Source organism: Erythrolamprus reginae, chromosome 7 (genome assembly GCF_031021105.1).
Source record: "Erythrolamprus reginae isolate rEryReg1 chromosome 7, rEryReg1.hap1, whole genome shotgun sequence".
Taxonomy (NCBI): Eukaryota; Metazoa; Chordata; class Lepidosauria; order Squamata; family Dipsadidae; genus Erythrolamprus; species Erythrolamprus reginae.
The window spans coordinates 25,815,121-25,827,710 of NC_091956.1; the positions used below are offsets into that span (position 1 = coordinate 25,815,121).

Here is a 12,590-nt window from a genome sequence, read left to right on the forward strand (position 1 = left end):
CTCCAGTTCACCGAACTACTCTTTGGTGGTGCAAAATTACCATTGGAGAGGGCTTTGGGAAAGGTTCCAGGTTTGTGGTCTTCAGGGATGAAAAAGACCGTATCTTCTGCAAAGCTATCCCTGTTTTTAAAGTTCTGTTCCATGACATCATTAACGTCGATTGGTTGAAAGGATCAAAGCCTTCTAGGTACATCCCCACGCGCTTATTGTAGGCGCCTAGGCCTACGTGTCCTTGTGATGGGGCTGGGAGTGCTAACTGCGCTGCTCGTCTCCGATTGGCTGCTGCTACTGCTGGTCTGCGTGGAATTGGAAACACTTCTTTTGCGAACCATCGGGAAATTGATGTGATTGCCATTGAAGAGTGGAAATCTCCACACAATTGAGTTGTTTCAGTTTCTCTTCGCCCACGCCTTCTTGCAAAATTGGACCACTGATGATCAGGCCAAGTTTTGAAGGAGCTTTACTTTTCCCGTGATGAGAGCCTTTTATCTTCAGGCTTTCCATCCTCTTTAATAGGCTCCTTGTTTTGGATTTGGTGTTCTTCTCATTGCTTTGGCACGGCAACCGAAACTCGATAACTCTTTGGTGGAGGGCAGGCGGCCTTCGTTTTCCATGAGTTTTCCCGAAGAGGTGATGCTAATAACTGAGTTTGTCCTGGTGGTGACCACATCGCTCTGGGAGGTAGTTGGCTGGCTGTTGTTGCTGCTTGTGCTGTGGATGGAAGCTACATCATGATGTTCACTCTGCTCCGTCAGCATGCTCTCGTGACTGGTCGCACTGCTAAGATGGGCCATTTCTGGGGATGCGGAATTCCCATCGAACTTTGGAGGGAAAATGTGAAATTCTTCCAGTCTAGACCACCTCTTGCTCTCTCGCTGGAACATCCACTTTCCACTGATTGCACAAGGCTCATCTTCATCTGAATCTTCACTCTGTAACAAGACAGGGCACCATGAACAAGCTCAATCATTTGCTAAAGGATTACAATTGGCATGGCTGAACTAAGTGAGAATTCTAGGAACTGATCTGGCTACAAAATTAGGTATACATTTGTTCTCATGGACCCTATATTGCAGAGGTCTTCAAACTTGGCAACTTTAAGACTTGTGGACTTCAACTCCCAGAATTCTCCAGCCAGATGTGCTATGCTGGCTGGAGAATTCTGGGAGTTCAAATCCATGTCCTTAAAGTTGCCAAGTTTAGGGGCCCTGCTATAATTGTCTTGCAAGTCAACTCGGCTAAGAACTCAAGGATTCGTTTAGTTTCACTCCATGAAGCATTACTGTATACCTAGTGCCATATCCCACTTATCGCATCGCAAGTCCACTAAGTGGGGGGTTGATTATGCATTTCAGTTTTTTTTTAAAAAAAGTTATCCACATGGCATTATAGAGGTCACAATGTCACTGATTCTCAATCCTTTGAGAACAATTTAAAGTGCTGATCATTATCTATAAAACAATAAAGTTCTCAGAATCTGGGTGTTGCCAAACCACACAAACCTACTACAAAATTCTTCAGTTCCCATCCCTGCCAGGACTTTCCAGATGGAGAAATATCTGAAATGTCCTTCTAGAAAACTTAATCAGACGCTACCCTATGTTAACTCCAGGTTAACTAATGACTACTGCAACAAGAACTGTATCCTTGAAAAAAAAATTCAGCAACTGGAATTTAGCTTCTGCTAAGTATTGACTCAAATAAGTCCGCTGCAATGTATCCTAACGGTTTGTTTGATTTTTATATGTACAGTATTTGTTTTATTTCTGGTTTCTGACCTACATACCTTAAGGCAGTGATTTTCAACCTTTTTTGAGCCACGGCACATTTTTTACATTTACAAAACCATGGGGCACATTGGGGGGGGGGGGGGGGCTAAAAAATATTGGACAAAAAATTCTCTCTCTTCCTCCCTTTCGCTGTATTTCTCTCTCCCTCTTTCTCTCCCTTCCTCTTTTTTCTCTCTCCATCCCTCTTTCTTTCTCTCTTCCTTCTTTCCTCTTTTTTGCTCTCTCTCTCTCTCCCTCCCTCTTCTATGTCTTTCTTTCTCCCACCTTCCCTCCCTCTCTTTCTCTCTCTCTCTCTTGCTCTCTCTCTTGCTTGCTTTCTCTCTTGTTTGCTTTCTCTTTCTCTCTCTTTCTTTCTTTCTCTCTCTCTTGTTTTCTTTCTCTGAGCTTCGCGGCACACCTGACCATGTCTCGCGGCACACTAGTGTGCCACGGCACACTGGTTGAAAAACACTGCCTTAAGGGATGGCTGCCTGCTCTCCCTTCTTTCATATAATAACATTTCTCACCTGTCAACTAATCTGTACAGTATGCAGCACAGTAGTGGATTTCTCTTATCTATGCTATCGGTTTGGGAACAGGAGTGCATGGGTGCATACTTTGCACATGCACAACGCTTATGCACATGCTCAGAGCATTTTTGATGATGTCTGAGTGGGTAGGCAGAGCCTCCTGCTGCCACCGGTTCACCTAAACCGGTGCGAACCAATAGCAACCCACCACTGATGCAGCACAACAACTTAAATAAATATACAACCAATCTACTACAACCATATTTAGATCATTTTTTATATTTTGATCATTTCTCATATTCTATTCATCATCTGAGTTCCCATACTAGTTTCTTTGATTGATAACTTATTAGATGGCAACAAAGTACTGAGATTAAGGGCAGCGATTCCTAACTTTTTTAGGATTTTAAGTGTTTTGACCAATGAAAATTTTCATTAAAACATATTAACACATTAAGAATTCCTTCCTTCCTCCCTCCCTCCCTGGTATGTTTGCCAACTTGAGTTATTTATGAATATAATAAAGGCGCGCGCGGGGGGGGGATCTTTTTTTAAAAGTATGGCTAATATAGACCAAAGAGAGATTTTTGAAGCTAAGGCCTTGAAGCCTTTCCATTCCCTATTTCACTTTTGTCTATAGCATTATAAAATTGTGCTTTTTAAGCTTCGCTTGAGATATTTAAAAGTATTTCACTTGATGCATTTGGAGAAACAGATACAAAATCCACATTACATTCCAGCACCCCCTCCCACGCCCAATGATTTATTTCAAGACTGGAAAAAAGAGAGGAATTTAAGACACAATGATCTGATTGATTTTTAAATTAGAAAATTAAAGCACCACTTTTATGAACTGATAAGCTTGGCTTTCCATTTGCATATGTTTTCCTAAGGGGTGGGAGGTGGGGAACAGTTATGTGGACGGACAGGTAAGGCCTCTTCCTTAGGGCGTAGTGTTAATATCCCCAGACCCTGAAAAGGTGCCTGCTAAAACGTGTTGCTTCCATTGGCAATGCTTGCACTGTGACAACATCAGATATGCAAATGATATTGTCTTTCTTTCTAGAAGACTCATTGAGGACAGAGAGAAGTGAATTAACCTGGCTTTGTTTTCCTCTTCTGTTACAGAACAACCACAAGCCAGTCTCCTAAATGTGGAATGGGTCCAGGGAAGGAGTTCCGAAAACATGGGCATTTCAGTGGGCACATTCAGAGAGGGCTTTTCTCTAGCTGTGTCTGTCTGTCTGTCTATCTGTCTGTGTCCGTCCGTCCGTCCGTCCGTCCATCCATCCATCCATCCATCCATCATCTATCTATCTATCTATCTATCTATCTATCCATCCATCCACCCACCCTTCCTTCCTTCCATCCATCCAGCCATCCATCCATCTATCATCTATCTATCACCAAGTTCTGTAGCTCTTCTGATATTAAAACGAAGAACAAAACTTCAGATGGCTTTTGAGACCAAATAGTGCCTTAACTGATCCTAGTTATTTTCTTGTTACAAATTATTTTCACTGTGATGAAAGTTAAAATATACTTTTGTATCGCCTTGGGGAAAAAAAAAAGATTATTCAAACCCATATTAATATTTCAAAAATAAAAACACAACCAAAGAAGTTGGTTTTGGCATGTGAACTTTTAACTTTATATAAAAAATAATTAACAACACAAACAGATGAATAAAGGCTGGAAGGAAATCTCATTGTCTGAATGGTGCTTCCTCTAAAGTGAGACCAAGGGTGTTTCTATGTCAATACATGCAGATGTGGCTTACACAAGCATTTCCAGGGTCACTCCCATCAACTACGTCCACTATTGCAATCGTTTTGTCAAATATGCTTACCCGTTTCCTGTGTGGGCTGATTTCTAGTTTCATCATTGCACACTTGTTTAAAGTATTTAAACGCCTACGGAGAAAAAACAACAAATAAACAAGTTTAACGGTAAATATTTCATTCTGTGCTACCTGTTCTTCCAACAAAAGGATTACTGTAGAAGCTCTGGCTAAGATTATTTACATAGAAACTAAGGAAGGAAGATTCCAAAAAATAACATTTCTGTTTAATTAACTCCACGATGCATCAGCTGGATGCCAGATTTTGTGGAGTGGGTGGGACAGAGATGGAAAAACAGAAACTTCCTTACTACATCAGATTCCTTGTGAATCAAAACCATAAAGGAGAACTTGTTCAACCAGAAGTCATTCCATTAGAAAACTGCAATGCAGTAATACAAGGTCCTTGTTCCCACCGTGGAAAACTGTTAGTGCCTTTGAGGGACTAGTTCAGGAATGCTGCACTTGATATTCATGATGATAGTAAATGACTTTGCAATAAAGAACCTGCTTTCGTATAGTACTAAGTGGAACTGAAAGAGAATGACAATGAATTTCAAGGCACATCAGGAACTGTTTCTATTATTTAACCAACAGAAATCCAGTCCCTTGAGGATTTTATTTACATCAATCTATATTTTTTTTGCAGTCTCAAAATGGTTTTTTATTAAATTGGTTTCAGATGTGTGGCAGTTTGAGACAATTGCAGAGGTTTTTAAAAATATGAAATAAAAATGAAAACACTTTTCCTAATATCTATCTAGTCTGGAAAATTAAAGCAAGGAATTGTAAGCTCAATTTTCATGTTAATAATGAGCTCTACTTTTCCTAACATCCATTTAGCCTGAAAAATTAAAGCTCGGTGTTTCATGTCAATAGGAAAATGTTGATCCGTGCATATTACTGGAGTATATCCTAATAGTAAAAACAGAACTACAACTCTTCCTGCAGTTGTACTTAGGTATTCATCTTTGTGACACATGGAGGTAACCTAAGAGATAACATACAGAAAAGCGTTCACTGTTTTAGGAATGTTGACTACAATTGACAGGGGGAATGAAAGTCCATTAAATAAAAGGGGGAAAATCCTCTCTTACACTAATTTTCACATTTTTACTGAAAATACAACTGATTCTTATGGAGGTGCCCAAAAGCCAGAGGCAGTTGTGTTACATTAATTTATGTGTAATTCTTGCCACTTTAAATATCCCAATTGAAAAAGTCTGTTTTATTTACATCAATTTATCCTATATCAGCACTACATCACATGCAGAACACGACACAATTGATTTTACAGGGCCACAGATGCACTTATTCTGCAATATTTCATTTTTAGGAAACACCCACCCACCCCGCCCCCTTCAAGAAAGCTGGAGGGATACTTGATTCCAGGAGAAGTAGTAGCTGAGCAGCTCCACACAACTGAAAACCACACAATTCCCTATTTGGTTGTGTGTTTGATATGGATTAGACACTGAATCATCAAGAAAATAAATATTTTCTAACAACCACTGCCCCGAGTCTACGGAGAGGGGCGGCATACAAATCTAATAAATAATAATAATAATAATAATAATAATAATAATAATAATAATAATAACAACAACAACAACAACAACCAATGAGTAGGTCCGTTTGTTAAGTGAACTCTCAAAATACTAAATACTACTTATCACCAGTATGATTTTTATTTACATATTACAACTTGCTGGCAAGGCAAAGACACAACTTTTTTTTTCTGGGGACATCACACAGAAAAGAAATATCAGCCAAAGAGTGGGTAGCACAGCTGTCATTGATTGTCCCATACTAGTGATGTGCTCCTACGGGTAGGGTCAGGTACGCAGAACCGGTAGAAAAAAATTGAATTTGTTTCTTTTATTCCCTTCTGGACTCTGGGTATGTTTTTCCCATGGCAATAAAGGAGGTTAAATGTGTATAATTTTAGAAGAGCTGTGCGTGTGTATACACATGCAGTTTATATAGTAGATGTTCTGCCGGGCTCTCTGGTATGAGCCTCCCGAAAATTCAAGGGTACAAATTTCAGACACACACACGTCTGAAAATTCAAAACAATGTCCTTTATCACAAAATTCAAAAGAAACAAAGCACCCTTTTTGTATTGCAAAGAGCACTCTTCTCCAAAACAACCTTGTTGGCTGTACAAGTCCCTTAATCAGTCCTTAAGTACTTTAGCTGTGAAGAAACGTCACAGCCCTCCTTCTTCCCACCTTCTTCCCACGAAGTGAAACACACACACACTTTACTCTGCTTAGGTGTCAAAGGCATGAAAAATCCACAAAGTTCAGACACAGCGAGGCACGATCCTGAAGAACTGCGATCAGATAATCTTCCACAACGGCCAAACTAGCAGGCTGCTATTTATAACAGCAGCTCTAATTACCGGAGCCCCACCCAAACACAGGTGGCCTCTCCTATCTCCTGTAATATTTCCTCAATTGGTCTCTTTGATGCATAAGTCTGCGCCTGCGTGGGTCTAACACTTCGTCATCCGAATCGACCGAAGATAATGGTGATTGGATTCCTGGGCTGTGTGCCAAGCCTCCCTCTTCCAAGTCACCCCCACCTTCTTCTTTGTCCGAGGAAACTGCACTCCCTGACTCTGCCGGCAACAAAACAGTCCTAGGACATGTTGATGTTTCCCCTGCCTCCACCTCCACATTCCCTGGGGCAGGAACTGGGCCAGAGCCAACCACAACAGTAGATAAGGTATATATTTGTGTGCCTGTGTGTAATATGTATGTACACATATGGCTTATATACGTAGAATTAAATACTATGGTATATTTTGGATGTTCAGTAATAGTAAATATATAGGGAAATTGTATCTCTTTGAGGCGAGGAGAGGCCAGGCACCCTAACCCTAACTCAAAGGGTAGGCAAAGTTGGCTCTTCAACTCCCGGAATTCCTGAGCTAGCATGATTGGACCATCTGTATAAATAAAGCAAGAGATCTTACACTGGTCTGAATATAGAAATCAGAGTTAATCTTACAAATGTACCAATCCAGAATTTCCTATTTCATTTTCCCCCTCAAAGTGATAAGATTTAAATGGTTGGAGCAGGGAAAACCATCTCATCAGTCTAGAAGTATATTCTGCTTCCTTTCTCCCTTACTAACCTCTGAATAGTTTACAATTAATTATATTTCCAATAAAGGGAATAAAAAAAATAAGCCACGTGTTTCCAAAGGAAAATGATATTTGATTACAATTTTGTGAGTATCTGAATCAACTTCAGATAATTAAAAACTTTCTTCCTTACTTTCTGTAGAAATGATCTCTGGTAAATCTGGATTTCCACATTGCTTTAAAACAATAAACACCCAGACATTTTACAATGTTAGTGTCTTTCTTCAAGTTTATCTAATTCCAGGCTGTTGCATTCAACCAATCCAAACTCTTTGATCTCTTGGAGAAACAAGTTTCCGGTTGGCCTGATAAGGGAGCATTGGATTCTAAAATATAATCTGTTTTAGAAGAAACCCTTAAAAACAAAAGACTTGTGAAACTGAGCCAGCTGAACCAGGAAAGCGGAGATACTCTAAAGACAATTTCCAGCGAACTTGTCTTTAAAAATAAAAGGTACACCATAAACGACATTTAACAGAAAGACAGGGAAGAAAATATGCCCTAAGTAAGGAGAAAAGAAAAAGGCTTTAAAAAAAACAACTATCACAAAGTAAACTCTTTGAGGCTCATGTGTTTATAGCAGAAGTCTTCAAACTTTACAACTTTAAGGACTTGTGTACTTCAACTCCCAGAATTCTCCAGCCAGGAAGTGGAAGTCCACAAGTGTTCGGAAACTTCAGATCGTGCAGAATGCAGCTGCGAGAGCAATCATGGGCTTCCCAAGGCATGCCCATGTTACTCCAACACTCCGCAGTCTGCATTGGTTGCCGATCAGTTTCCGGTCTCAATTCAAAGTGTTGGTTATGACCTATAAAGCCCTTCAAAGCACCAGACCAGAATATCTCCGGGACTGCCTCCTGCCGCATGAATCCCAGCGACCGGTTAGGTCCCACAGAGTTGGCCTTCTCCGGGTCCTGTCGACTAAACAATGTCATTTGGCGGGACCCAGGAGAAGAGCCTTCTCTGTGGCGGCCCCGACCCTCTGGAACCAGCTCCCCCCAGATATCAGAGTTGCCCCCACCCTCCTTGCCTTTCGCAAGCTCCTTAAAACCCACCTCTGTTGTCAGGCATGGGGTAATTGAAAATTTTTTCTCCCTTCCCCCTAGGCTTATAGAATTTATACATGGTATGTTTGTTGGTATGATTGGTCTCTTAAATTGGGGTTTTTTAGATTACTTTTTAATATTAGATTTGTTACATTGTTTTTTATTGTTGTTAGCCGCCCCGAGTCTTCAGAGAGGGGAGGCATACAAATCTAAATAAACTAAACTAAACTAAACTAAACTAAGTCTTAAAGTTGCCAAATTTAAAGATCCCTGGTATACTTACAGCTTACTTACATTTAATTCAATGACCACTTGAAATTACAACGGTCTTGGAAAGGGTACTTTAGGGCTAACTTTCCCCAAATGTTGCAACACTCCTCCTGTGATCGTACGATTGCAATCTAGGCACTTGGCAATCCATTAGCTCTTATGACTGGATAAGAAGTAACCCACAAATGTTAATTGTAAAATTATGAAATTGGCGGCTTTTAAAGAAAATTACTATAAGATGTTCTATCAATGGTATTTGGCTCCTTCCAGATTAGCAAAAATGTACCCAAATCTGAACCCAACTTGTTGGAAATGCAACATAGAAATAGGCACCTTCTATCATTTGTGGTGGACATTCCCTATGGTAAAAGGATTCTGGAAAAGAACTCATAGCTGACTACTGGAAATAACTGAAACGGATATAGAATTTACCCCTGAATGCATGCTCCTAGGAATAAGGATGAAAAAATATCCCTCTAAAATACTTAATATTTAATTGCTCACATAATCACAGCTGCAAGAATATCCTATACACAATTCTGGAAAAACCAGGAGATCCCGCCAGAAAATAATACCATAGAAAAAACTTAGAGTTGTGCAAAAATGGATAGGATGACTATAGAGATTAAGGGAACTAGTAATTCAGAGTATTATGAGATTTGGAACAATTGGTACGATTGGATCGGTAACAAAGATGAAGATAGGAATAAAATGTGAAAGGATGCATTATATAAACATGCAATGTAACATATGTATCTATGAAGAGGTGATATGAGAAATATAACAAACATAAGAAATCGGGCATAGATCCCTATTGAAATGTTGTTTTTAAAATTTGGAAAAACTAATAAAAATTATTTTAAAAAATTAAAAAAAGAAGTAATCCACAACTGTGATCACTATTTGCAATTTCCCCTGCTGGATTCCCTTGCAAGTCACTACTTTTTGCTTGGTTTTTGGCAAGGAAGAATTCTGGTTCTGAGTGAAGGGACGTGTGTGCAATGTACATGGCTTCTCAGGGCCTTGAGGGAGCATGCACTCCTTACCTTACTATTGCCTTTTGGCTCTGGTGCTGAAAAGGTTTCCTGTCAAAACACAAGCATGCTAAAACTCTCATTGGACAACTGCAACAAGAAACATTGGGATTGCAGTCATTGAGCAAAGCAATCACATGATGTCTCACTTAATGACTACTTTGTTTAACAATTGAGATTCTGGTCCCTATTCTGTATTTAGTCTTCCAAACAGAATTCTTAAGTTTTTAATTTATACTGTATATGGTGTATATGTGATAGACAACAGTTCTAGTGCTTGTAAGCAACAATTAGCAAAACACTTAGACCAGGGGTGGGCAATTAATTTTGCCATGGGGTGGCATGAGAAATTGGGATGGTTTTAGAGGGCCGGACTAATATAATTAACTCACTTCTGCCCAACAACAATAACAACAACAACAATAATTTATTAGATTTGTATGCCGTCCCTCTCCGTAGAGAGGGGCGTACTGTAAAGAGCCAGACCCTGGCCTGACCTAAATACCCAAACCCACTCTACAGACCCCTAATTGTTTGCTTTACATCAACACGGTACACCAGTCACTGCACTGTAGTGTTTGCGTGGTTTCTGTGCTCAGCCGCTCTCGGTAGGAGGTCGGGGTCCGTTCCAGTGGGAGGATGAAAGAGCTCACCGCTTCTGCTGGGACTTCTCTGGTTCCTGCTTTCCTCATGATTAATCAGGAAAGCAGGAAGCAGAGGAGTCCCGGCAGACGCGGTGACCTCTTTCGTCCTCGCACTGGAGCGGACCCCGACCTCCGCGGACCAGTCACAGATAGCGGGCGGGCCAATCACAGACAGCGGGCAGGCTGGATGCGGCCCGCAGGCTGCCCCTTGCCCAGGTCTGACTTAGACTTATATACTTCTTTGTAGTGTCTTATAGACCTCTCTAAGTGGTTTTCAGAGTCAGCATATTATGGGAGGATGGAAGGCTGAGTCAATCTTGAGCTGGTGAGAACTGAACTTGAGAAGACTCACAATCTACTCTTTTGCTTCAATTCCGATAAGTTTCATTTGTATTTGTGCTTCTGCCTCATATAACTGTTTCTATCTCTCTGTGTAACAACTTATTTCTTAAGAAGGAGATACAATATACGTGTTGAATAATTACACCTATTCAAAATGGATTTTATTTTTAGATAATCAGATACTGTATTCAGTTACTGCCTTGGAAATTAAAAATAGAATTATCAATATCTGTTTAAAACTGCCTGACTATAATAAGGATAACCTTTTAAAATATGGATTTTAAATTTAAATTTTATATATGGATAAGCTTTTAAAGTTTTTTTTAAAAGAATCCATGGACCCACAAGTTTAATTATATAACTATTATTACTCAAGAGAAATACTACTTATTTTAGAACTGTGATTTACCAAGGTTTATTTTATTTTATTTGTAGAAATTCATCTGAGTTTCATAACATATTTTTTGTGTGAAAAATCCATCAAGCAGAAAAGTTTGTCTTCTTACAGAAAATATACTATAGGCATATGCAATTTGACGCTACTTACATATTTTAAAGCTCAGTTGACATTAGCTCCTTAATCATCCTTTGAATTCTTATTAATTGGAAGCATTAGCTCCCTTTGATCTTACATCAGTTTTCGCCCTCTGACTACAGTATATATTTCTAATAGCACCACACGAGGAGAAAACAGAGTTACAACGGATTTTCATTACAATTAGTAGAGGTATTACAACAGTACTGTGGTGCCTGCAGTCATTATATACCTTTGAAAACTATACTTTCAGTTGCTATCTAGAGCAGTGTTTTTCAACCAGTGTGCTGCGGCACACTAGTGTGCCGTGAGACATGGTCAGGTGTGCCGCGAAGCTCAGAGAGAGAGAGAGAGAAAGCAAGAGAGAGAGAAGAAAGCAAGAGAGAGAGAGAAAGAAAACGAGACAGAAAGAAAGAGAGAAAGAAAGCAAGAAAAAGAAAGCAAGAAAGAGAAAAAGAAAGAGAGAGAGAGAGAAAGAGAGAGAGGGAAGGTGGGAGAGAGAAAGACAGAGGGAGGGAGGGAGGGAGGGAGAGAGAAAGAGCAAAAAAGAGGAAGGAAGGAAGAGAGAAAGAAAGGGATGGAGAGAGAAAAAAGAAAGGGAGAGAAAAAGAGAGAGAGAAATAGAGTGAAAGGGAGGAAGAGAGAGAATTTTTTTGTCCAAACTTTTTTTACCACCCCCACCCCCCGCTCAATGTGCCCCATGGTTTTGTAAATGTAAAAAATGTGCCACGGCTCAAAAAAGGTTGAAAATCACTGATCTAGAGAACTTGAAGGACACAAACTTTATAAAGCTACTAGCCTACTAGCTCAAAATTAAACCACGTTCCCTTTTGATAACATTGTTGTAGTTTTTTAATATATCAGATTTGTTTTGTACGCTTTGTTTCTATATTTATTTTGTGAGCTGCCCTGAGTTTTTGGAGAAGGGCGCCATACAAATCTAATAAATAATAATAATAATAATTGCACCGTGCAATCAATTTCTATTTCTTTTCTGTAATACAAAGACGACACCAAAGTACTGAGCACCTGTCATGTAAATAATAGGCTCCAAACTTGTTTTCTTCACTTTGTTTCAAAATTTCTGCTGAAAAAGATAACCTGAATCTGTGCAAGAAGCAACAGTTTTATACCGAACAGGAAATGTTTAGTATAAGTTGCTTACCTGTAACAGAATAAATGTGGTTCTACAAGTGCTGAATTGTGCATTCACACTCATTGGTTTCATGCTTGCCAAATTTAAGGCAGGTTTGAAGAACAATGCATTTTGAATCCCTTTTCTTTAGTTTCCCTTAAGCAATTGAGCAAATTATAGAATTCAATGTACTTACCAAGATAGGCACTTAGTCCGTTCATATATAACCACTTGAAGAACCACAATTACAGGTTAGCTGCCTGTTCCTCATCTCTGCGGCATGTATGGATAAA

The 12,590-nt window shown here is 39.6% G+C and overlaps 1 protein-coding gene across 1 annotated transcript in view; it reads right to left on the reverse strand.

Annotated features, from left to right (window-relative positions):
* Nucleotides 1-12,590, reverse strand: part of DLC1 (DLC1 Rho GTPase activating protein) — a 395,627-nt gene that overhangs the window by 24,144 nt on the left and 358,893 nt on the right. The window contains 6 exon segments of the mRNA XM_070757246.1: nt 2-154; nt 157-223; nt 225-356; nt 358-551; nt 554-932; nt 4,149-4,212. Coding sequence (XP_070613347.1) covers nt 2-154; nt 157-223; nt 225-356; nt 358-551; nt 554-932; nt 4,149-4,212 — 989 coding nt within the window.